We start from the raw sequence: 27,628 nt of genomic DNA on the forward strand, positions 1-27,628 counted from the left end.
CAGCGGCCCCTCAGGCTCATTGGAGAAGTTGTGCCGTATGGGTCATAAAGTGTCTCTCAGGGAATTGTTTGTTCACTTTGTGTTTTTATTGGACTTGTAAACATGGATGTGTCGCATTGTCTTCTGTCACCTGACTGCCTGGTCTTCTCTGGGGCACCCCTGTAACATTAGTGCCCACCCTCTGTATGTTGGGTACATGACAGTGAGTTTATGGGGGTATCTGTGTTATTAAACCAGTGGATCTGGGGTACAGTTGGCTGTATGTTGGGTACATGGCAGTGAATTTATGGGGGTATCTGTGCTATTAAACCAGCGGATCTGGGGGTACAGTTGGCTGCATGTAGGGTACACGGCACAAGCAGGAATGAGAAACGATTCTTTGTTAAATATTATGAATTAGCTTTTGTACTTCAGCTCTTGCCCAGCAGAGTCTTGAACGGCACCAGAATTCCCAGAATTCCCAGCAGCAGATTCAGGGAAGATGGGAATCGAGTGTGGCACATGCACCAGGGGTGGGCAAGGGAAGAAAGTCATGGGGTGATGGGAAGGAGGATATGTCAGCTCTTCGGCCAAGAAAGCTTTCCAGCTTGGAAAAAGCAAAAGGCAATTCTTAGTCATTTTCTTATTTTTGGGTGAAATTCTGCACTTTTTGCCTTTTCCGTTTCCAGACTAAAGTCCCACAGGAGCGGCTGATGGAGACTGACAGATGTTCTGCAGGGAGAGACTTTGATCAGATGCAAAAACAACAGAAACTTCTCCATGTTATTCATTTGCATCAAAGGGAAACTTGAAAGAACCGGAGAATTACACACTCCCGGCTGTGTGTTTGTACAGGGGGATATATATATATATAATACACAAAAGCCATGAATATCCTGTAAATGATATCCTTATAAACGGTGAGTTCTGATGTCATCAGTTATAAACGGTGAGTTCTGATGTCATTTCTGTCACATGACTCACTGAAACTTGTGTATTATAATAAATAAAGTACCCCCAGTTGCAAAATATAAGGATATTAGAAGTAACCTCGGAGTTCCATGACCTGTATAAAAACACTCGGCCTTCGGCCTCGTATTTTTATATGGTCATGAAACTCCTCGGTAACTTATAATATCCTTGTATTTTACAAGAGGGGGTACTTTATTCACTATATATATACTGTACAGGTGTGACTGATACAAACACAATGAGGAACCACAGACGGAGGAGCCTGAATGTAACACAAATGTGTTGCACTAAACACAAGAGGCAGTTTTGTGAAATTAACTCTCTTCTCTGTCCTACAGGTGATTCTGCTCAGGTGAGTCACCTCCGTTGCACTTATACAGAGTTATAGTTCAGCCTCGCTATTAAAGGGATACTGTCATGGGAAAATGTTTTTTTTCAAAATGAATCAGTTAATAGTGCTGCTCCAGCAGAATTCTGCACTGAAATCCATTTCTCAAAAGAGCAAACAGATTTTTTTTATATTCAATTTTGAAATCTGACATTGGGCTAGACATATTGTCAATTTCCCAACTGCCCCAAGTCATGTGACTTGTGCCTGCACTTTAGGAGAGAAATATACAGGGATAGGCTCCTTTTTCTGTATAATAATAAAACAGTCGCTTGTACTTGATACCAACTAAGATATAATTAATCCTTATTGGAGGCAAAACCAGCCTATTGGCTTTATTTCATGTTTATATGATTTTCTACTAGACTTAAGGTGTGAAGATCCAAGTTATGGAAAGATCTGTTATCTGGAAAACCCTGGACCCTGAGCATTCTGGATAACAGGTCCTATACCTGTATATTAGTGATGTGAGTTTACCCGTGGGTCGGGCGGTTCCTCGTGGGTAGCAGACGGGTGCTGGTTGAGCTCTTCTCCTGCTCTCCCCACCCGCCACCGTCCAATGCCAACTTTGGGGTTCGTCTTTGGTCCCGCCCCTTTTGTGACATCATCAGCAGGCGGCGTGGGGCTATAAAAGCAACGCAGCAGTCAGATGTGGGCGGGCTAAAGGAGGGAGGGTTAGGGGAAATCCCCACCCCCACATCACTGCTGTATATGATAATGTCCCTGGATGTATGGCACCACCAATAAAAGTGTTAGCTCTGTGGGTGCCACGAATTCCCAGTAGCTCCGCCTATAATGTGGCCTTTGGGTGTCAGACACCAGCTCAGCTAGAGGGCCCCAAAGACACGTAGCCGCCCCCCCCCCCCCCCCGGGTGCCAATGTTTTGAGAACAAATTGCAGACGTGTTATATTTCTTTATTCCCCATTAATATTATTCCCCATTAATATTATTCCCCATTAATATTATTCCTTATTTATATTATTCTCCATTAATATTATTCCTCATTAAAATTATTCCCTATTAATATTATTCCCCATTAATATTATTCCTTATTTATATTATTCCCCATTAATATTATTCCTTATTTATATTATTCCCCATTAATATTATTCCTCATTAAAATTATTCCCTATTAATATTATTCCCCATTAATATTATTCCCCATTGATATTATTCCTTATTTATATTATTTCTCATTAAAATTATTCCCCATTAATATTATTCCCTATTAATAACACGGACGTTACACAGGCTCTGGCTCTGGTGTCGGCACTGAGTGGGGTTTGGATGTGGCACAATGAGGCCCCAGGGTAGAGATTTAATCAGTGGGGTCCGTATTAGAACTTGGAGGAGTCGGGGGGGGGCAGCTGCGTCACTGTCCTGTTGTTGGGCACCTGCTCCTCCCAATGTTCCTCATAAAAATGCTGTGTGGCCCCCACTGGTATTTTCCATGAGACATTCCCAGCGTCGGACTGAGCCACAAACACAACAATGGGGGGGGGGGATTTAATGGCAAAACTGCCCCCCCCACTTCTCTACAGAAGAACCTAATGAGAATCCACCAATCAGAACGCTGCTGACTGAAATCTTAATTCCAGGGGCTCAGGAGCCACACGTGGGGGTCAGTCCATAGAAGATAAAACAATTGACTGAGCTCATTCCTCTCTGGGCCCCTGGGAATAAGGATGAGCCAATGAGAGCGCAGAATAGAGGAGTAATTAGGGCCAATTAGTATCTTGTTTGACACTAAGTCTGTGCGAATCCTTTGCTCCCTGTGACTCCGGCCTATCACGTGTCTGACCCCTGCCCTGTGGGGCCATTTCCACTAAACGCAGCACTTAATTCCCCACCAGACCCAACAGCTGCACCGTAAACTCACTTTATGGCGATGTTGTTGTGGGCACATCTGTCACAGACGAATCACCGAGGGCAGAGAGAGGGGGAAATCCATGTGTCTGTCCATGTGAACTCACTGTCCCCCACTCAGGCCAATGTTTTCTGCTGCTCTCTTGTGACACCCAGTGGTGACAGGGGGAAGTACAGTGTGTCTGGGTTTTACTTTCCCCATAGGGTCCCTATAATATTGAAGATATTGAGGTGCAGCGCTGCTTTTGAGAAACGAGGATCCTTCCCCCTCTGAGGACTTGTGGTGAGCCGAGGAGCTCCCCCCCCCATTGTTGTGTTTGTGGCTCAGTCCGACAAGGCTATTGGGCTGGCCCATTAGAAATAATTGTTATTAATAGGAAAAAATGGCAAGAATATAGGAAGACCCAGAAAAGGTGGGAACGTTAACTCTGTGGGGGCAGGTCACGGTCAGGTTTTGGGTTTCCCTCGTGACACATTATCCACACGTGGGCCTGAATGGTGGGATTGTTGGCTGCAATATTGCGACTGCTGAATCGCCAACTCTGTTACCAGAATTTTAAATGTATCCGTGGGAACCCAAACTAACCGAGGGCCCATACAGTAAAATACACAGACTTTATTGCCAAGAAAACTTACTGACGTCCAACACCGGCCCGGCAATTTTATCCACAACTCCCAAACTCTATGGGATTTACTAACTACATAAATCCAGCGTCGGACACAAGTGCCCAAGTGTAATATTTCCTTCCTCTCCTCACTCAGCCTCTATTCTACTAGTCTCAAGGACAATGAAATTAATGAGGGGACTATTCTAAACACTTTTACAATGTACATTATTTATTTTTAATAAGATATTACGGTTTCCCTAAGCAGAAGAACATCAGCCTCTTGGCAACTTCCTTGACTACTTGCTGGTCAGACTGGTGGGAAACTGACCAGCAGGTGGCGCTGTTGTAACACAATTCATTCATATTAACAGCACATGTATCCCTTAGGAACAGTTCAGTATAAAAATAAAAACTGGGTAAATAGATAGTCTGTGCAGAATAAAAAAATGTATCTAATATAGTTAGTTAGCCAAATATGTCATATATAAAGACTGGAGTGATTTGATGTATAACTTGTCAGTCAGACACTACTTCCTGCTTTTCAGCTCTCTTGCTTTCCTCTGATTGGTTACCGTGTCAGAGACTTGAGGGGAGGCCACATGGGTCATATCTGTTGCTTTTGAATCTGAGCTGAATGCTGAGGATCAATTACACTCACTGAACAGTTATGTCCCATGTGGCCCCCCTTATAGTCACTGACTAACTCAGAGTTAGAGAGCTGAAAAGCAGGAAGTAGTGTTCTGGCTATTATGTTACACATCCACTCACTCCAGCCTTTATACATTACATTTTTGCCTAACTAACTATATTAGATACATTATTTATTTTGCACAGACTATTTACCCTGTTTTTATTTTTATACTGACTGTTCCTTTAATATCTTGGAATATAAAGAAAATAAATAATAAATGTACATTGCAGAAGTGCTTAGAATAGACCCCTCATCAGTTTTATATTTGTGTATTTTAAAGCTTCACTTCTCTTATGAGGAGGGAGTCGGTAGGTTCCCCTCTGGGCCAGTCTCTCTCATGGGGAACTTTATATAGAACAGGAGCAGAGCTTCCGGAACCTGAAAAAATCCAGACACCCCAAACTTTATGTGTCCCTCATTTAGTAGCCAACTGACTAAATGAGGCAAAACCTTTTTTCGAATCTTTTCCTGGGAAACCATCTCCCTCCCCATCAGCTCCACTGTAACCAGAACCATATTAACTCCTTATGGAGAATCCCAATAACTTGTATCCCAGCCCATTCCAGCCCAACTGCAGTTCTGATCCAATGTCCCACCCTAAACATTTTATGGGATCTCTCTGTACAGACTATGAGCAAACTTAGGGGACTGTTCCTGCTGAATTGTGCTTAGTACAGGGAATACCTATGCTGCCATAGTTTTATGGGATATCTTTGTACAGACTATGAGCAAACTTAGGGGACTGTTCCTGCTGAATTGTGCTTAGTACAGGGGATACCTATGTGCCATAGTTTTATGGGATCTCTCTGTACAGACTATGAGCAAACTTAGGGGCTGTTCCTGCTGAATTGTGCTTAGTACAGGGAATACCTATGTGCCATAGTTTTATGGGATCTCTCTGTACAGACTATGAGCAAACTTAGGGACTGTTCCTGCTGAATTGTGCTTAGTACAGGGAATACCTATGCTGCCATAGTTTTATGGGATATCTTTGTACAGACTATGAGCAAACTTAGGGACTGTTCCTGCTGAATTGTGCTTAGTAAAACTATGGCAGTGGAGGAAATCCCTTAGCAACAGACAGTACAACATTTATCTGAATGACATGACTAAGAAACAATTAATTGCTCATTAGTGCGACATTAATTAGCAGCTCTCAATAGGAGGACAGTGGGGGGGAGTGGGGTATTTAGGAATATTATATTAGTTAGTGAAAGCTCAGTTAAGCCTGGGCTGTCGGCCTCGTGTGTCTGCATGTGACGCAGACTGTAATGGACACTAGTAAGATATGCGACTGCTCTTTAAATACCAACGTCTGGAGCCTCCACTGATTGACTTGGAACCGGCACTTGCAGCAGCCACAGCCAATCACCGACCAGTCCCAGAGCACAAGGAGCCAATCACCGACCAGTCCCAGAGCACAAGGAGCCAATCACGGACCAGTTCCATGAACTAAAAGCAATGGTTTTATTCAGTAATTTAAAAGAAAGACAAAGACTTGTGATAAAAGCAGGAATTGAAATGCACTTTTCCAAAAGTTTTAAAATAACTGGGGAAAGGGTACAGGGGGTACAGGGGAAAGGGGCGGGTACAGGGAAAGGGGCGGGGTAACCAGGGTAGGAAGGGGCAGAGGAAATAAAAGTACAAAGGCTTCATATAAAATCACATTGCAACAAGGAACATAAAATGGCTGCTACAGTTCAGGATACGGACACAGAAGCTTGCAGTCCAATGCAATAAAACCCGTCTCCTGAATCCACTGAGATATACACAATAGGGAGGAGTCTGTACAAAATGTCCAGGGAAGTGACAGTAGGGGGCGCAGCTCAGCCGTGAGTCGTGTCGTCTTCCACAAAGTCCTTGGCCTGCTCCGCTGTGATCACATCAATGTGACTGACCTGCAGGGGGACGAGAAGGAGATTGGGACACAAATCACTCGCTCACCCCCCCCCCCCCGACATGCTGCTTGGCTCAACGGGGTCCTATTTACTAACAACCCAAAAGGAAAAATGATTTAAAAGAATTAAAGGGAAAGTAAACTGATTTGTATAGACAGCAGTGTCAGCCTCTAAGGCACTCTCCTCAGGCAGACAGTTGCTATGTGAACAGTATCTGGTTGTTGGGGGTTGCACTGACCCTAGCAACAGGCAGCAGTAAAATATGAAAAAATCCTAATCTCAAAACTTGCTTTTATGGTTGCTGGGGAGTGTTGACCCTAGCAACTAGGTACTAGGTGTTTAATTACACTGTGTATTTGCCTCATATAATGAAATTCTAATGAACAACGGGCAATTTACCTTGTTTCTGAATTTGACTCCATAAAACTTGTCGGCCGACTCCAACAGCTCAGGCCGGAAAGTTGTGGTGATGAACTGCGCGTGGGAAGCCAACTCCATGATCATATCTGCGGAGTTAAGTTACATTTACAATATGGAGGAAGAGAAGCAGCAGTGGGAGGAGCTTGCACATTCAGCCCAATACAGAGAGAAGTCACATGGGATTAATATTTGGACTGAAGTGCTTCCACGGATCTCCTCCAGGGGGCGGTCAAGCAAAACACAACAAACAAGAAATAAACATGGCGTTCAATTCACTGGGCTCTAGTAAAATGCTGGAGGAACATCCATTACCTGACACGGCCTTCCTGTGCTGAGCATCCAGCGCCTGGTCGATTTCATCAAACAAGTAGAAGGGGGCGGGGTCACATTTCTGGATGGCAAATATAAGTGCTAAAGCTACCAAAGACTTCTGCCCCCCAGAGAGCTGCTGCATTTCCCTCATCTCCGCTTGTTTCCCTGTGAATGAGACCTGAAACCAAATTCATAATCAGCAACATCCCAACAGGTTACAGTGACACTTTCCCTTTAAATATCTCAAACAATGGCCGATACTATATATATATATATATATATATATATATATATATATATATATATATATATATATATATATATCATTTACCCGAATTCCAACTCCTGTGAACTGATCGACAGAAGGGACACTGCTCTGGGTGCTTCCTTCCCCCTCGTCCTGCGACTGACTCCCCTCCACGTCTCCCTTCTTCATCACCAGCGTGGCCTTCCCTCCCGGCACCAACTTCTGGAAAACTTCACTGAAATTCTTGGACACCTGAGAGGAAACAAAGTCACATGATTCTGTCCAAGTCTCACCACACACACCCTGATTCTGGGGTTAAAACCCTGTCCTGAACCTAAATTTACTGCATCAGCCCCATGAAGAAACTGCCGAGCCCATGCTTCATGTCATTGGCTGAGCCCCACAAAACGCTCATGGAGTAAATGGGCTTGTGGGATACTCAAGGTTCTGATGCTGACCAAGCAAGACGGAAATGCTGGTACGTTTAGTGTAGTGATGTGTGGGTCAGGTGAACCCGACCCTAACCCGCCCTTCACCAACCCGCCACCGCCCGACTTCCTGCTTCCATTTTATGGCCCAATGTGCCGCACCAATGACATCACAAAAGGGACGGGGCAGGAGGCGCATGTCTAAAAAATCGAGCACGAAGTCGGAAGCTGACAGTTATGGGAGGCGGGGAGAGCAAATGGAGGTGGAGGTCGGCCCGAACCCACCCGACCCGCAGGACCTGTGTGCATCGGCCTACCATAAGGTCCCCTGCACATAACTAGTTCAGTGGTTCCTATTTGAATGAAGGGAACAAACCTGTTTGAACGTGAGCTGGATGGCCTCGTACTTCCTGAGCTCTAGAACGTTCATGAGCTCCATGATGGATTTATGGCCCCGGTCCAGTTCTTCCTGTCGTTTGATCAGTTTCTCCTTTTGTTCTGAGAAGTTGACAAATTGGTCCAAAGCCTTTTTATTGACGTGGCTGTATTTCTTCAGCTCCGTGTTGCACTGCTCCAGCTTCCTGAACAACTGACACACACACACACAAAGCAACGAGTCAGTGAGAACGACTGCAATGAGCAATCACTGTGTTAGACAAAGTAATCATCAACCTGTCCTGGATTAAACCTCAGCCCTTTATACCCCAACTGCCCCAGATCTCTGGCCTGTGAGCATGTGTGAGCCGTGAGCTTGTATATTACACACAAGCATGGAAGGTTCCTTTACTGCATGTTGTTGAACTATAACTCAGAAAGGAGAGTAAAGTGGCAACCTGCTTGGAGCTGAACCAAGTGTTCTGAGCTGTTCGCATTGCCACTTAAATTGTGTGAAAGATAATGGCGGCATAGCAGGACCTTAATTATAATAAGATATAACGAAGAACTCATTTGAACTCCTGAGAGATGTTGGGAACACTGTGTTGGTATTAATGACAATTACATATTAGGATGATACATAATACATGTATATTTTGCACAATAAGGGACACAATAAAAGGATTCCAATTTGTAGATCAACTAGGTATTAGTGTGCCCCCACAATACACCTGTTCCATATTTAAACATTCTGCAAGTCTATAATGTGTTGTATAATCCACTGGGAGGACAAGACACCCCTCCCCGCAGTAACCAGGACCTGGGGCTCTGCCTGTCTAGCTCGCATCTGCGAGTGTAACCGAATGGACTCACCGCACAGAAATCAGGACTCAGAGACCTGCAGCTACAAGCCCCCCGTGACATCACGGACGTCCTCCTAACCCTGCTACTGCATGTAAGCAGATAATATTAACTAAACTAATACTATAAAAATAAACAAAATCCAATTGAAAATTTGCTAAGAATTAGCCATTCTATAACATACTGAAAATCAACTAAAAATTTTGACTGCACAAACATTTGGCCAATATACAGGTATGTCCCAGATAGACACCAGCAAACACACACCAAACCCCCCTGTGTATCAGTCACTTGTGAACCCCAAGAGGATAAGAATTTCAAAGTACCTGTTTTAAACTTAGGGTCTGGTACTTTTCGAAGGCCTCCTGTGGGAGAGAGCCGAGCTCCCGGATCTTCTTCATACACTCCTCCTTCTTCTTCAGGAGCATTCCCTGCCGGTTGGTCATCTTCTCCAATTCTTTGGTGTCGTGGTTAATGGCGTCCATGTGATCTTTCTCCATGTTCTTCCACCGGTCCATGCTTTTCACAAGATCTTTGCTCTCTACTTCTGTTTTGTCAATTGTAATATCCAGACCTAAAGTGAAATAATAAGCCCACGTTTCATATAATGGGACTTCACTGGAAACATTATGTAACAATTAAAACCAGGGCATAAATAGGAAAAATGTTGGGGCAATTTGGAACAATGTTCATGATGTATTATTCATTTCATACTCCCCAGTGCATTAGAGCAATTATACATCATTCCCATCAGACCCTGCCCCAGTGGAGGTTACAAAACTGGGACCTGGGACACATTTCTGTATTTCTGCTCATTGTTCTCACCTTCTGATCGTGCAAGAGTGTCCTTTACACGTTTGTTGATGGCTTCCAACTCAGACGTAGTAGCAGTGAGCACAGTGCCCCCCTCCGTCTCCCGTAGTTCATTTAGCTCCTAAAACACACAAGAAATGAATGAGATGCGGATCCCAACACAAATACCCAGACACTGCAACATTGTGTTACACTCTACCCCTGATGGACAAAATCCAACTGTAAGTGCCTCCTAATGTTGGGAAATTAAAAAATGGAACTTTTATATTAGATATTAAGACCTACCTGTTCCACTTGGTCCAGCCTCTTCCTGAGATTCTCATTAAGGTAGGTCTCTACTCTAGTGATTGTTCCCTCCAGCTTAATTCTCTCATTCAGGAGTTGCCTGTTTTCCTATAAGAAGTGGAAGCAGCACAAACATACAGTAAAGCCCAGCAGGTCATTAAAGAAACATTCATCAGCCACTGTCATGTTTCTTACTTGCTGCAACTGTCGAATCTCATCGTTGAGGGCATCCACCCTTTTTTGGTCTTCAAGACTGAGCTGTGACAGCAGGTCTGTGCCCAGTTCGGCTTTCAGAGACTCCCTAGTTGACTCCATGGCATGTAAACTCGCCTCCAAACTTTGCAGACTTCTTTGCTGTGCGACAAATGACAAGAAATCAAGAGTCACTAAAATAACTGGAAACGGCCTTGGCTGAAAGAGACCTTTTCTAAGTAATCTGGCCCAGTTTGCAGTTATCATGCAGGAGAACTTTACCTTAGGCATGAAGGTTTTCTCAGACTGCTGCCTCTTTTCTTTGAGCATTTTCATCTCTGATAATATACTGTCCCGAGAAGCTTTAAATTTCCTCTGCTGGGTCTCAATTTGCTGCATCTGATTCATTAGCTGATCGATTTCATTGTTAATTCGTGCAGCACGCTAAGGAATATTTTTTCCCCATAACATATAACCAACAAGATATAGGGTACAAAGGGATTGGTACACAGTGAAATATATTTTGTTTCTCAAATATTGCAACAACAATTTGCTCATCAAAATGCACCAATGCGCATTCTGGACTGCGCGGAACCAATTTGTTAAACATGAACAAATACCCGCACTTACATGCTACCCGACCCGCAAGTACCTTATCCACGACCCGCCGACCATCAAGAAACAGGAAGTACTGTCATTGTAAACCGGAAGTGATATCATTAGAAGTTGGCGTGATCAGAAAAAAAGGAGTAAAACTCGTTATTGAGAAGACCTGTAAACCCGGAGAAATGCTGACCCACATCTATACCTGCTCCCGAAACTTCTACCCGCTATCCGCAGGGTACCACAGGTTTTTGTGGGTAACCCGCGGGTACCTGACCCGCTGCAGGACTCTAGCTTGAGTGCCAGATGTTCCCTTTCACGTTAAAGCAGAATAACGCCTAAAGCAGAATGTTTTGCATTATGTTTGGGGCTCTGTACCAGCACAAGGCCCTATAGCAGAGAAGATCTGTGCCAGTGAAGATGCCTCCATTTCTTTTTTCTATCCTCAGTACATGCTCTGGGCTGCTGTCACTTACCTATGTTTAAGGACCCACTCACAATATACAGTATACATACAAAATAACAGTCACTCTAAATTGCTGATTAGTAATTCATTTACTAATGAGTCACATTACATGGCAGCTTAGAGACCAGTGCAGTCTGTATCAGAATGGATTCATTATCTACATATTCACATGTAGCATCAGCTTCTATGACCGGGGAAAATCATTTTTTCCTTCATAATTTGCCATAACTCCTAAACTAAGTTTTCCAACAGCTGTCCAGAGCACACTGAGCATGTGCAGTGCCACTGACACTCCTAATAATATCCAATATGGCGAGTTCCTGTGAGAACTTTTCATTTCAAATTGTCAAAAAAAACCTATACTTGTACCAATACTCGGCACACACACACACAACAGGTGCTGGTTTAGAATCACAGGCGTCACTGTATTTGTGCACACAAAGGATATTCTCAATGTTTCTGCGCAGGTTCTCATTCAGCTTTGCCTCCAGAGCATGGAGCTCATCCTCCACTTTGCGCACGTCTTTCTGTAGTTCAAGGCGGGACTTTCTTGTATCATAGTATCCCCCTGTTAGGGCCCCCCGATGGCTCACCTGATCACCTGTCAATAAGAAGAGAATCACTGCATCACAAACTCTGGGACCCAAATCTCAGTGACAACAAAAATAAACTACAGATCTGTTGAAAAAAACAAGACATATTAGGTGAATGTGATTGGAGGGACACCGAGGGGGAACTGCTCTGTTGGTGCAAGTGAAGGGCTGATGCTGCACAGAGTGCAACGAACTAACAGACAAAGAATTGTAGCTCTACTTGTTCTGCATAATTAGGGATAACGTCATGGGAGAACGCATCAGTTAACAGTGCTGCTCCAGCAGAATTCTGCACTGAAATCCATTTCTCAAAAGGGCAAACAGATTTTGTAAAATTTTGAAATCTGACATGGGGCTAGACATATTGTCAGTTTCCCAGCTGCCCCCAGTCATGTGACTTGTGCTCTGATAAACTTCAGTCACTCTTTAATGCTGTACTGCAAATTTGAGTCATATTGCCCCCGTACCTTCGGCCTATCAACAGAACAATGGGAAGGTAACCAGATAGCAGCTCCCTAACACAAGATAACAGCTGCCTGGTAGATATAAGAACAGCACTCAATAGTAAAATCCAGGTCCCACAGAGACACATTCAGTTACATTGAGTAGGAGAAACAACAGCCTGCCAGAAAGCAGTTCCATCTTAAAGTGCTGGCTCTTTCTGAAAGCACATGGCCAGGCAAAATGAGCTGAGATGCACCTACACACCAATATTACAACTAAATACACTTGCTGGTTCAGGAATGACATTTTATATTGTACAGTCAATTATTTGCAGTGTAAACAGTGTCATTTAGAAATAAAAACAACACCACAAAAATCCTGACAGAATCCCCTTAAGCCCACTTGCAGGTTGGGGGATGAGGGACACACTTTGCACCAAGGGGAGATGAGAATTAGTGGCTACAGTAAGATGCTGGGCACCTGTGCAAGTAGCTGTTTTTTAAACGTTTTTTGATAAACAACCACCACTAAGAACCAATGTATTAAACAAGATAAAATAAGACTATTGGAATGGGAAATGAATAAAGATGAGGGGGGTTAAAGCTGCCCACTCAGTCCATCTGAGTTAGCAGCATATTGGGCAGCATATTCTTAGTCCTGGTTGGTTGGCATGAAATTGTGCTCCAAAAATACAACCTTAGGACTGTGATAAATGCATTTGGGTGCCTCGTGAGGTTGGCAGCTCACATCACATGACACCCTGAAGGCCAACAGAAGATGGGAAACTGAGCAATGCAAGTCTGGATAAGCCAAGGGTTCAGCTTAAAGCAAAGCAAAGATAGTAAAGACACTCTGCTCTGTAAAGAAGGCCAAAATCTGCAAATCTCATACCTTCCAAGTATTTTTATTAGCCTATATAAGTATTATTTCTACAATACTTTTTGTATTTGTAATTTTTGCTAATGGCAACACGGTACCGCAGTTTTTGTTTAATACCTTCCAAGGTGATGCAATCCATAGTAAATGCCCTGGCCAGCTGCGTAGATACTTCCATACTGCGGCATATAAGAGTCTTTCCAAAAACGTGCTTGAAAGCTTTATCAAATCGAAGATTATATCGAAGCTTGCTTATCATTGGGATGGCATCCTAATAAAAACATGTAATAACACCCGATTAGATCCTCACACTAATGAAACTCACCACATATTCAGCTCATGCTATTAATTCCTTATCAGCTAAAACAAGACGACTTGGTTACAAGTAAGGAATCCATGCTTAAATTTAAAAATGTGTGAAATAAATCCTTTTATTTCCTGTTCTATCATTTCTCCTTTCCAACAATTTACCACAGTCTCTGTAACACTAAGGGGCAGATTTACTAAAGGTTCAAGTGAATTTTCTAAGTACAAAAAGCTCGAATTTCAAAGTAATATTTTGGATAATTTGACCATTGAATAGGATACTACGACTTCAATTCGAAGTAAAAATCGTTCGAATATTCAACCATTTTATAATCGAAGTACTGTCTCTTTAAAAAAACTTTGACTTCAACACTAAATTAAACCTGCCGGATTGCTATGTTAGCCTACCTTCTACAAACTTTTTCGTACTATTTTTATTCGATCGTAGGATTGCCAAATTCTGTGAAAAAACTTTGAATTCGAATTTTAAGTTTTTCAATTTGATGGTCAAATTTCGAAGTTTTTTGTACTTCAAAATTCGACCCTTGATAAATCTGCCCCTAAAATGGATTTTATTTTTAAAATATTTATTTCCAGTATTAGAGATTTCATTCTTTACACATGATGTCTAAGTAGCCTGCATCTGATTGAATTAATACACCAAACCGTTCCCTTTAAATTTACTTGAGAAAAACTTTCAAAGAGAGTCTGTGCTTAAAGGCTACAATTACTTCCAACTGCTGACAGATACACGTAAAAATGGGGCAAAGCATCTCCCGTGGTTTAAATTCCACTCTGACCAAATAAAAAAGTTTTACTGAAACCCCCTCATACCCATTAAAAGCAACAAACAAGTCTCTTCTGTCAGAATCACATATAGTTATGAAAGATGAGTCAGAAGATTGGATTTAATAGGAACAAGAGGATGAAAGGTGTGACTCACATTAGTCTCTGGGTAGGCAGTGTCTCTAACATCCAGTTTGTTGAGAGGTAGAAATGTTACTTCTCCAGGCAGGTTCATTTTATTAAACTCCATTAATATCTTGGTGCTGACCTCATCCGATTCAACAATATGATAGAACAACCTTGTCAACAGAGCAGATTTTATTTAGAAGCCAAGGACATGACTCACTGAATCCCACAGAGATAACAGCAAACACATACACACACGGATACCAAGAACTAGATGTCATTCACACTCACTCTTCAAATCTCTAGGTGGGCTGAAAAGAGGCCTTAAGACTTAATATTTGTAAGGAGTATTTCATAAATTGGATGACAAATGCAGCATATTACAAGTTTACTTGTAGCAGTGATAATAGTTACCAGTTTCATGCAGGGGCCCCTACTATTCAGACCCATGATTAGACAATTTACATTTGTACATATTCTATGGGCATTAAAACACAGCTTTATATATTTGTATGCACAGATATTGGTTGAGCTGCCCTACTGCTATTGTATGAAGAGTATTTTTGTATTATAAGTCTACTATAGTATGAAACTACAGCTTTGAGTAGCCACAGTATATTTATTTTCTGTATATTTGGATACATACATGAATACACACAGGCATATTATATATACACTGCTCATTAAGTGCCCGAGCACAGACTAGAGAGCTCAAGTGCAAACTAAAGAGCTCAAAACTTTTCCATATTTACCTGTTTCCAGCAGTGACCTCAACACAGGTGTAGAAAGCTGGCTCACAGTCAAAGTTATTCATCACTATGCCATGATAGCCGTTGATAACATGCTGATTTATGCCTTTACGCCTGAAGTGTTCCAACACTTTATTGATGCTGTCAATGCCATTTAAAATTGCCTGCAGGGAGATGAAAGAAAGGCTGTTACACGCTAAAACAAAAGGATGCAATTACATTTGATATTCAGTGAAGAAAAAGCTAATTTGGTATTCAGAATTTAATCTGACTTTTCCCTGATTAGAGGTGATCAGTCTTCACTTAACTCTGAATCATGTGAAGGGGCAGCAAATGCACTCCCTTCAAACAACTAATTCCATTATACCTTTTAATATTAAAATGCACAAAACTCATGAATGCAGCATACGTGCCTAATGATATAAAGCATTCACCTTTCCAGTAGCAGCCCTGAGGAGCTGTTGTTTCTTCTCAAGATCTTCCCTTTTGGCAGCGAGGGATTGCTGTTCAGCATTCTCCTCCCTCCATAAGTAACTGTGGGAAAAACAAAGGGTAGATAAAGCAGAGTGATGGCCATTATGCTACTTATTCAAGAAAGGATACTAAAGTTAAAGAACCTAGCAGAACTAAAAGCAATGTCACCCAAGAACAACCCAGAACCTGCTGAAAGACCCCCACCACTTACTTTCTCTCACTCTGAAGCTCGTCTTTTTTGTTTTTCACTTCATAGTATTTTTTATCCAGTTCTTCAACGCGAGTCTTTACCTCATTCAAATCTTGATCCAATTTCTGTTTTATGAAAGGAAAGGGCAAAGGAAATTAAGGCCTAAACTTAACAATGACAGTCTCATCTTAAGAGTAAGGTTTGAATTCACATGCTGGTTTCCGATCAATGAATTATTAGACAGGTACTAGGGCTTTGGGAGAAAATCATTATAGGAATAAGATAAAAGCAGAACGTGAAGTCAGTAGAAGGTAACACTTGTGTGGAAGCAAGGAAAGTATTGCAACAGGAATACCGATATAGAGCCAGCCCTTAACCAAAGGTAAAAAGTTTTGGTGAACCCATTAAAGAAAAAGTCCTGAAAACCAAAATAAATTCAAAAATGCATTATCTGTATGAGATGTAACAGTTGCTTACTGTATACTGTTCCAGATTCTTCTCCTTATTTACTTCTGTTTCTTCCAAATCCTTGTTAATGGCTGCAATCTGACGCTTTTTATCATTGATGGCCTGGTCTAAGGACTTCAGCTCTTTCTTAATCCACTTATCTCTCTCTTCTTTTGATGTAAACTGGCTGCCACGGCCTTGCTTGGCATAGAGATCTGTTCTTTCCTGAGTTGCCTGGGCCAGCCTAAAGTGCAAGGTGCAAAACATTACATGTACAGACAGTACAGTATTTATTACTCTCAACACCACATATTGGGTAACAACAGAGCACATCGGGAACCACAGGGCCCCATTCCCAACTAAAGGGTCCCAATTATTAACCCACTGGCCACCTGGGTAGAGTACCCTGCGAACAAATAAAATGGGGCCCCAATGAACATAAAAAGTGGATTCAGGACCAATCCCCTGATCGACCCTAGTCAGGACAATAACAAGCCCAAGAGCAGCTTGCCTGCAGAGATTACATATAAATACATATGCATTTAATATAAAATAAAAATATCCATAGTCACCAATAAAACTTACAATGCAGCCAGTTTAACAAAATGAACATTTGTGTTTGGATTTAAAAAGCATTACATTCTGAGCCAAGCAGTTTTCAAATATGGTAGTGCCCTGAGTTGATCTGGCAGGAGAAGTCATAACTGTTTCATTCTCAAGGCTATGGGGGTTTTGCTTCCGATAGCAGGTAAAGATTCCCATTAGCAAAAAGTAAATACAGTACATTTGCTTTAGTTCTGTTGAATAGTACAGTACAGCTGTAGAGAAGGGAGGTTTAATTCCACGGTTTTCTGAGAGGATTTGACTGATCAAAAAAAAAAAAAAAAAAAAAAAAAAAAAGACAAACTGGTGTACCACACATCTAGATTTAATATTAGCACCAACCTTGCAATCCCACTTTCCTCTTTTTGTTTCACACTGCTGAACTTTGGTTCAGTCTCAGCAAGCTCTTTTTGTTTTTCCTCGATTTTCTCCAGTAACTTCTGCCTCTCTTTTAACAGCCGTTTCTAAGGAAGGAACAGCAATAATTTATTCATTTGTTGAATACGGACGTTTTGAAAATCGAACAAGTTCCAGCTCTTACCCGTTGCTCACTGTTCCCAGCAAGTTCATCCTGCAAATCCTTAGTTTTAAGCTCTAACTTGGTCCTTTGTTTAATTTGCTCCTGTCTCTCAGAACTGAGCTGTTCCTTTTCCTCTTTCATTGCAGAGATCTTTGATTTCAATTCACGAACTTGCCGTTCTATTTCCTATAAAATAAAAAGTTATAATATGGGCATTGTGAAACAATACTGAAAACACAGGCCAATCATTTTACTGACAGTCTATTCTTGACGGCTGAATATTTTATTAGATTAGAATTAATAAAATCATTGACTTAGAGGTTGCAAGCACAAAGGCTTAGAATACTGTAAAACAAACACTAAGAAAAGATTTCACAAAATGTTTGATATTTCTATATTTACTAAAAAAAAAAAAAATAACTTTAAATGTAATATATCTGTATTGAAATGCCAGACTAAATCCCTGGAACAAGCAGCCCTTCTTAATTCATATGTTTTTTTTATTTATTTTTTTATTTAGGATTACCTCCATTTTGTCCCTGGCATCCTGCTGAGCATCCCTTAACTGCCGAGATTTCTCTCCACTCGTCTCACGCTTTGAAGAAAGCTACAGGGAATAATATTGACAAATTAGCACAATATAAGTCCCATCAGGCACAAACAGCTAGTGGCATTTTATAGACACAATGGCAAGCTGCCCATAGAAACACATAGAAAAGACCTGCCTCGTCAAGCTTTGCACGAGTCTCATTCAGCTCCTGATTGTAAATGGTATATTCCAAGGCCCTACGCATCTTGTCCCATTTCTGATACTGAGCCAGCTCTTCCTTTTCCTCCTCCAAGGTGTGCAGTCTTTCCTCAATGTACTTCAGCAGCTCATTAATTTTGTCTCGCTTACCCTCTGACAGAATAAAATATATAAATATCACTGGAGGGCATTGATTGGTAAATATACTAAAGGAAGCTAATGTAACAAATGCAATTACCAGTTTCCTTCATTAAAGAAATACTTTCTTCTTTACGTTCATCATACACCCTCGTCCCAGCTACCTCCCTCAGCAGCTTAAGCCTTTGAGAGTCGGGTGCTGTGGCCATCTGGTTGATCTATTTTTGGAAAGTGCAAAAAAAGTTTTCAATAATAAAAAAAAAAAAACTGTTCAAAGAAATAAAAATATTCAAAGAGCTCTATGGTTTTACTGTGAAAAGGAGATTGTGTACTCACCGTTAAATCTTTATCTCTTCAGTCGCTTGGGGGGGACAGGAACAGTGGGGTATAGCTGGTACCACTGAGGCAGGACACAACAATAAAAAGTAAAACTAGCTCCTCCCCTGCCAGCTATACCCCCAGCAGGAGGAGTTGCCGTTCAGTATGTACCAAAGTCATCAACGTTAAACTTTAAAACTCTAACTTAATATAAGCATGAGTAATTACTAGACCAAGTCTGAGTTGGCGTTGGCAGATCCTATCCAGGGAGGGACGTCCTGTGTCCCCCAAGCGACTGAAGAGAAAGATTTAACGGTGAGTACACAAAATCTCCTTTTCTCCAGTGTCGGCTTGGGGGACACAGGAACAGTGGGGACGTACCAAAGCTGTCCCTTAAGATAGGGTGAGAAGGATAGGCTTACGAGGAATTTGCCACCGCAGCCTGAAGGACCTTCCGCAAAGGTGTCAAAATGGTAAAATTTTGCAAATGAATGGATCGATGTCTAGGTCGCTGCCTTACACAGCTGTTCAGCCGAGGCTTGGTTTCGAGAAGCCCAGGAAGTGCTTATCCCTCTGGTTGAATGTGCCTTGATGCCCAGCGGAGGCGTCTTCCCCTGTGCTGTGTAGACTCTTTGGATGGTTTGCTTTATCCAGCGAGAGATAGTAGCCTTGGAGGCTTGTGTGCCCCGTCGTGGACCAGAAGTTAAGATGAACAAGGAGTCTGACTTCCTTAGCTTGTGAACTCTTAAGGTAAAACTTGAGGGCCCTGACCGGATCAAGGGTGTGAAGTGCCGCCTCTTTTAGATTGCATGGAGACGGGCAGAAGGTGGGGATGGTAATCTACTGGTTTAGGTGAAAGGATGAGACCACCTTCGGAAGAAAGGAGGGCACTGTACAAAGAACCGCCCTATCCTGGTGAAAAACTAGAAAAGGTTCTCTGCATGATAGTGCGCTGAGCTCAGATACTCTCATTGCAGAAGCAATTGCCATTAACAAGGAAGTCTTCCAGGTTAGCCACTGTAGTGTAATTGATGCTAATGGTTCAAATGGTGGCTCTTGCAAGGCCCGTAGAGTATCAAGGAGAGATCCCATGTGGACGAGGGATTGGTGGAGCCAGATGAGCTACTCCTTGTAGAAAAATCGACGTCCCGCAGGAGAGTTTATCTTGTTTGGAATAAGACTGAAAGAGCAGAAATTTGGGATTTAAGAGAGCCCAGGGATAGACCCATCAATAGGCCGTCTTGTAGAAATTCTAGGAGAGTAGGAATGGAAAGGTGATCAGCATATCTGGACGCACCATTGTCTGTAAGTCTTCCAGACTCTGTGGTAGGTTCTGGCAGATACCAGTTTTCAAGCTGCTCTCATAGTTCTCACTACAGCGTCTGAAAACCCTTTTCGCAGCAAAATCATGGTTTCAAAAGCCACGCAGTCTAAGAGAGGCTCGATGGATTTGGGTGGAGGATTGACCCCTGTGAGAGGAGGCAGAACCCTCTATCTATTGATAAGTTAGGTCCGAGAACCACGTTCTTTGTGGCCATATTGCTGCGATAAGTATGAGAGTTGTCTTTTCCCCTCGCAGTCTTCTTATCATTCTTGGAATCAGAGGAAGTGGGGGAAAGGCGTAGGCCAGACAGAAGTTCCAGAAGTTCCGACTCCATTTGCTAGAGGATCTCGGTACCTGGCGAAGAAGTTGGAGACTTTCCGATTCTGCCGAGTTGCCATGAGGTCCACCTCTGGCACTCCCCATTTCTCTGTTATGTCGTTAACGATCTTATCTTAGCGATCATTCGCCGGGATCTAGCGACTGCCTGCTTAGAAAATCTGCTTTCCAGTTTTGAATTCCTGGAATGTAGATCGCTGACAGCAGAGTCCGATTGTTTTCCGCCCAATGAAAGATCATATTTACTTCGTTTAGAGCCCCTCTGCTTCTTGTGCCTCCCTGGTGATTTATGTAGGCTACTGCCGTTGAGTTGTCCGATTTGATCTTCACGGCTTGTCGTGTCAACTCCCATTGCCAGTGGATTAGGCCCAACCGAATTGCTTGAATCTCTAGCAGGTTGATGGACAGCCTGCTCTCTTCCCTTGACCAAAGGCCTTGAGCTGTTCTGCCCTCCAGGACCGCTCCCCAGCCCGACAGACTTGCGTCGGTTGAGAGGACGCGCTACCTTGGGCTTCCTAGTGGTCTTCCGTTGGTGAGATTGTCGATTTTCAACCACCAGGCTAGTGATAACTGAGTCCTTTTGGAAATTCGAATCATTTGAAGGAGAGATTTCTTCTTCCAAGATGATAGGATGTTCCATTGTAGATCTCTGAGGTGGAACTGTGCGAGATGAACTGCTTCCATTGTTGACACCATGACCCCTAGGACCCTCATGCAGAATCTGGCAGTATGGGCTGGTTTTGCAAGCAGAGCTTTGACTAATGCTTGTAGGTTCATGATCTTCTCTTGAGGGAGAGAAACCTTCTGAGCCAGTTTGTCGAATTTCACCCCGAGAAGAACTGCTGACTGGCTGGGAATTAGGGAAGACTTGTTCCTGTTGAGGCACCAACCCAAGTCTTGCAGTGTCTTCATTGTTAACTGAAGAGCTTGTTGGGTCTCCAGGGCCGAAGGTGCTTTTACTAGGATATCGTCCAGATATGGGGTGATAGAGACTCCCCTGTTTCGGATTACTTCTGTCGCTGCTGCTTTGTGAAGACCCGGGGAGCAGATGTTAGGCCGAAGGGCAGTGCTGTGAATTGGTAGTGCACATTCTGGAAGGCAAAGCATAAGAATCTCTGATGCAGAGGTAAGATGGGAACATGGAGATAGGCGTCCTTCATCTTGAGGGACACTAGGAATTCTCCTGGTAGCATCGCTGCGATGATGGAGCGAAGAGACTCCATTTTGAATCTGCGTGGAACGACTAACTTGTTCAATTTCTTGAGGTCTAGAACTGGACGGAATGACCCGTCCTTCTTGCGTATTATGAAAAGGTTGGAATAATATTCCTTAAACCTTTCTCCCGGTGGAACCGGAATTACCACCCCTGTCTGAAGAAGGTTGCCGACAACTGATTTGAAGGCACTTTGTTTTGTTGGCTCCTGAGGGAGTCTGGACATAAAGAAATGATGTGGTGGCATCAAGGAAAATTCTAGGTGATAACCATGGGACACTATCTGGTGTACCCAGGGGGTCCTGGGTGAGGGAGAGCCAGGAATGTGAGAAATGGCGTAATCTCCCTCCTATGGCCTCGGGACCTGGAGGAGAACCGTCATGCTGAAGTGCTGTTGTACAGCAGAATGAGCGCAACTCTTTTGGTGCCAATGCGGCTGTGAGAGGTGGCCGAGCGCCGGAAGGTCAGGGACCTCTTACCCTGCATGTCGGGTAATCGTGCACAACCGGATAGTGAAAGAATTAATTGCCAGTCTTTTTGCCTCCTGTGATGATTGGAGGAATACTGCCTGTCTGCACTCACTGCTCCTGCAGGGAACAAAAGTCCCAAGGTGCGCCTTTCCCGTGAGTCCTCCAAGGCCATGCTGACAGGGATGGGGGAGGGAGGGAAGGAAGGAAGAGAGCCTGCTCGATAAAGAAGGTTCCTTGCACTGTGAGGCAGGAGGAGAATTGAGCCTGCTGTATCTACTGACCTGTAGTAGATCTTGCAGGCCTCCATCCCTGTCATCCGGCTAGTCTGATTCACCATCTGTAGGGCCAATGCATATTAAGACTGGATGGTTGGAGGCAATAAACACTCTCCATTAATCCTGGAGACAATCTCACGTTGGGAGCTGACCCCATAATACCATCTAATCAGTGTAGAGGTGCGGATAGCTAATATTAATAAACAAATAAAATAAATAAAAGTGGAAGATTTTCTGCCCTACCCCTTGAGGACACAACAAAAAACTGAACAGCAACTCCTCCTGCTGAGGGGTATAGCTGGCAGGGGAGGAGCTAGTTTTACTTTTTATCGTTGTTTCCTGCCCCAGTGGTACCAGCTATACCCCACTGTTCCTGTGTCCCCCAAGCCGACACTGGAAGTATATATTTTTTTTTTTACTACAAAACCACAAGGTTCTGGGGCTCATTTAGAAACACTGGGCATATTTATCAATAGGAACCAATCATTGACAGTTTTTTCTCCAGCCAGCTCCATATGGAACAATAAAAACAAACATCTGATTGGTTGCCATGGGGAACTGCCCAGGTGCAAATTTGCCCAGTCTTTATAAATGAACCACACTGAGTTATAATCAACTTTAAGGTAACATTTATATTTTGTGTGACGTAACAGAAATACTGTGGAAGGAAAGTTGATGCAATATCAGTATTTGAAGGTTATGTCCACCCAAATATTGTTTATATCATGGAAAAAGTGTAACACAAACAAAAACTCAAATTTTAATGGTTTTAAGGGCATGGGTTTCATTAATGCTATATGAATAAATACCCATTGTCGCATATTAAACTGAGGAGTCACCCATCAGCTGGATACCACACAAATAAATCATGCAGTGTAAAGTAGAAAGTGATGCTCTCACCTTGCCTTGTTTCACAATGTAGTAAGGATTGCTACGAGAAAACCCTGCGCTTTCAAGAAGATTCATTACATCATTTTTTCTGTGGTTAAAATAAAATTAGAAACAATCAATGATTAGATATCCAATTAATTGAAAACAGAGCAGTTAACACTAAGAACACCAAAGGCACGATACAAGAACATCTACTTATTTAACGCAGTAAAAATACATTTATGAAAATGAGATAAAAGTTTCAGTGTCAGCACATACGTCACCATTTTCTTGTCCAGGAAATACTGATCTTTTTTGGCCCCAATGACTCTCCGAAGGGAAACCTCTTCTTTGTCAATCTAAAGAAGCAAGATTGCAGAAATGCAAATCAGTTAATACATTTAAAAATATACTCTAATAGAGCATACATTTTAAGTGTTAACTTACTGGTAATCTGTTGTCAGAGTTATCAAATATAATCTCCACAAAAGCAGAAATAACACGGGGCCCAGTTCCTTCCTAAATATGGAGAAAACAAACATTACGGTACATTTCTAAGAATCTAGATCCCTACATAGATGTATTATAGTTGTAATTTAGCAAAAGCACAAAAGAATAGTGATGCTACAACCCCAACAAAGAATAAATGTATATAAAATAGAAACCATCATCTCAAGTTCACTTTTTTCCTTTTAAAGATATACTGACATCAGGTAATAACGTTTTTTTTATCTATCATAATATTGTCTTTGAATGCTTTTTATAATTTTGCCATAAAAGTATTTGCCTGATGCTTTTACATTAACTTTTTAACTACCCTGTTAGTCTATGAGGGGGCTGCCATATTTGTGCAGCAGGAGTCTGTTGACATTAGAAACTAACTGACAGGTTATGAAGGGACAGTCAGGTTGGCAAGACAGTCCAATTTAGGAACTTCACGTAACAATTACTTACAACAGCAGAACTATCAGCGAAAAACGATCAACTTTTAATGTAGATTAAAATTTTGAAGATAAAATTTTTTGTGTCAGTATCACTTTAATGTACTTGAGGAGTGCCTAATAAAGTCAAGACAATGCCCTTGCTTTCTTGCTTACTGTGTGTGGAGAGAAACCAAAAACCTATAGCCAGCACATGTTGCTAGCCTTAAAATAGAATAAGGCTAGAAATGCTGTGTTTTGTATACTAAACATAAGCATGAACCTACTGCACCACAAAGCCTAATCAAACAAATGATTTATGCTTTCAAAGTTGGCCACAGGGGGCTGTCATCTTTCAACTTTGTTAAACATCTTTGCCTGACCCTGACCCTGCACATGTTCAGTGTGGTCTGGGCTGCTTAGGGATCATCATAAACAAAGCTGCTTGAGTTCTGCATGGCTGGGAAGTAAGGCAAGGGCTCCCCCTGCTGTTCATAAGTATGATTGTTCCCCTGCTCAGCAGTTAGGGACCATCTGACAATTCCTATCCACAGCAGTAAATGAAGGGAGAATGTCACTGCATACAGTCAGGTTTCTTATAATAAAAAAAAGGTACACATTTTTTAATTAAAGTATATTGGAGATACGTTTCTTCTTCATTAAAGAAAGTAAAAATGAGATTTAATTTTTTTGCCTTTCCTTGTACTTTAAGCCTAGGCTGTGCAAGTACAGAAAATAGGTAAGTGACCAGTTAGGTACATGAGCAAAGTTGTTTTGGAAATCCATTGTTTTGGATTCTCCTTGATGTGAAACCCTAGGCAAGTCTTTGTGAAAACTCCAGTAAGTAGCACAAGAATAACTCTTATTGCTCCAAATCACAAAAGCAACACAGAGTAAACATTTTTCCTGAATGATTCCTGCAGTATTGACTGAGCAGATCACTTACGTGTAGTAAAGCCAGCCTTTGCTCTGGTCGGAGATGGCTGAATTCATCACTGAGGACAAACTGAATGGCTGTAATGGAAAAAAAGAATTGGTTACTAAGAAGCCAAATTCACATTATGCAACAATTTGTTATGAACACAAAAGAAAACAGTGACCTTATAACAGTTAGTCATTAATAATGATATTAATTTGTCGTACCAATTTGATTCAAGTGACGGGTGTATGCAAAATTGTTAAATCAGTGGCCTATGTAGATTGGAGTGTCCACAACCAAAATGAGTTATAAATATATAAGCAAAGAAAAAATTTGGATTCCATCTTCATCACATGAAAAACTATTCATTGGCTTAACACAAACTAGGCCACTTACATTACACCGCATTAGATAAAAGGAGCTTACCGTAGAAAAAGTTACTTTTTCCTGATCCATTTCTTCCCACTGTAAAATAAAAAAGAAAGAATATAACCAAGGAACGGTAACATCATTTACAGGGGAACTGAAGTGTGGAAAATTAACAACGTGATAAATTGAAACAAAACATTAAAGCCCCATAAAACAAACTGCTGGTAAATCTACTCTCTGAGCCCTGTTATGAGAGTAGCACCACACTAGGTCCCCTCTATAACAAAATGTGATTTAATGATAGCATTATGCACTAATAGGCACCGAGGTCACAGTTCCTGTACATTTAATTTTCAGTTAATATGCTGGACAACCCCGGCCTGATTTAATAAAACATTCTATAATGGATTCTACACATAGAGATATATACAGTCCAATTATCATGGATTATGATGGATTGCTAATTACTGAATTGTAAGCAGGTGCATCGCTAGTGAGAGTGAGTTTATCTACAAGTATGTACATTGTCTCACACTTACCAATAACATTGTGCTTGGAACTAAATGGATCGACAATAGTTTGATCTCTGTAGCTTCGAAAGCCCTGAATGATCACCTAATAGAAAAAAAAGGACAACCGTAAGAATTGTACGTGGTATGTACCGTTCAAGCACAGGGTACACAGTAGATAACAGATAAGTACTACTATAGTTTATATAAACAAGCTGCTGTGTAGCCATGGGGGCAGCCATTCAAGCACAGGATACACCGTAGATAACAGATAAGTACTACTATAGTTTATATAAACAAGCTGCTGTGTAGCCATGGGGGCAGCCATTCAAGCACAGGATACACAGTAGATAACAGATAAGTACTACTATAGTTTATATAAACAAGCTGCTGTGTAGCCATGGGGGCAGCCATTCAAGCACAGGATACACAGTAGATAACAGATAAGTACTACTATAGTTTATATAAACAAGCTGCTGTGTAGCCATGGGGGCAGCCATTCAAGCACAGGATACACAGTAGATAACAGATAAGTACTACTATAGTTTATATAAACAAGCTGCTGTGTAGCCATGGGGGCAGCCATTCAAGCACAGGATACACAGTAGATAACAGATAAGTACTACTATAGTTTATATAAACAAGCTGCTGTGTAGCCATGGGGGCAGCCATTCAAGCACAGGATACACAGTAGATAACAGATAAGTACTACTATAGTTTATATAAACAAGCTGCTGTGTAGCCATGGGGGCAGCCATTCAAGCACAGGATACACAGTAGATAACAGATAAGTACTACTATAGTTTATATAAACAAGCTGCTGTGTAGCCATGGGGGCAGCCATTCAAGCACAGGATACACAGTAGATAACAGATAAGTACTACTATAGTTTATATAAACAAGCTGCTGTGTAGCCATGGGGGCAGCCATTCAAGCACAGGATACACAGTAGATAACAGATAAGTACTACTATAGTTTATATAAACAAGCTGCTGTGTAGCCATGGGGGCAGCCATTCAAGCACAGGATACACAGTAGATAACAGATAAGTACTACTATAGTTTATATAAACAAGCTGCTGTGTAGCCATGGGGGCAGCCATTCAAGCACAGGATACACAGTAGATAACAGATAAGTACTACTATAGTTTATATAAACAATATCTGAGAGGTGACAGTGTGACACCCCACAATCCAAGTCCACTGATCTCAGTCACCCCCAGATCCCCCCCCCCCCCACACAAATCTGAGCTCTGACAGTGAAACCCAATATAAATATTGAGACTGAGCCCCAGGTTCATGTATATGTGTCTCACATCCCAAGTCTGACAGACTACACCCCAAAACAAAGTAACCCCGGGAATGCGGAACATCAGGAGTCACATGACACCTTGCCGCCCCCCCCCCAACACAACAGCCGCGACCCCTGAGGAAAATATGTTTCTGTAGCGACGGACAAACCTCCTGTACCGACAAACACTGGTATCCTCCGGGCACATCCCTCATACAGTCCCAGCACCCACACACGGTACCAGGCGGCCTCCTCAATCACTCGAGCCCGAGGCTTTCCAAAAACAACAAGGCCGCGCCGCTCTCCCACTGCCCCCGGAGAAGCCTACCTGCTTGATATACATCGTGTTGGTCCCCGGGAGTTCCGCTGGAGACCCTGTCAGACGGAAAGGAGAAGAAAAGAAACCCGCT

The 27,628-nt window shown here is 42.2% G+C and overlaps 1 protein-coding gene across 1 annotated transcript; it reads right to left on the reverse strand.

Moving 5' to 3' along the window:
* Nucleotides 1–6,331: 6,331 nt before the first annotated feature.
* Nucleotides 6,332–27,561, reverse strand: smc3.L (structural maintenance of chromosomes 3 L homeolog). The gene is given in 29 exon segments (NM_001090273.1): nt 6,332–6,403; nt 6,803–6,909; nt 7,136–7,313; nt 7,467–7,634; nt 8,187–8,399; nt 9,373–9,620; nt 9,872–9,980; nt 10,145–10,252; nt 10,340–10,498; nt 10,619–10,770; nt 11,854–12,006; nt 13,439–13,589; nt 14,568–14,709; nt 15,289–15,449; nt 15,720–15,819; nt 15,971–16,074; nt 16,427–16,640; nt 17,342–17,463; nt 17,541–17,705; nt 18,046–18,126; nt 18,245–18,420; nt 18,506–18,623; nt 23,242–23,320; nt 23,491–23,570; nt 23,659–23,730; nt 25,078–25,145; nt 25,477–25,515; nt 25,959–26,034; nt 27,547–27,561. Coding segments are annotated over 29 exon segments (3,630 nt in total).
* Between the last annotated feature and the right edge of the window lie 67 nt (nt 27,562–27,628).

Source organism: Xenopus laevis, chromosome 7L, assembly GCF_017654675.1.
Source record: "Xenopus laevis strain J_2021 chromosome 7L, Xenopus_laevis_v10.1, whole genome shotgun sequence".
In the NCBI taxonomy this organism is placed as follows: domain Eukaryota; kingdom Metazoa; phylum Chordata; class Amphibia; order Anura; family Pipidae; genus Xenopus; species Xenopus laevis.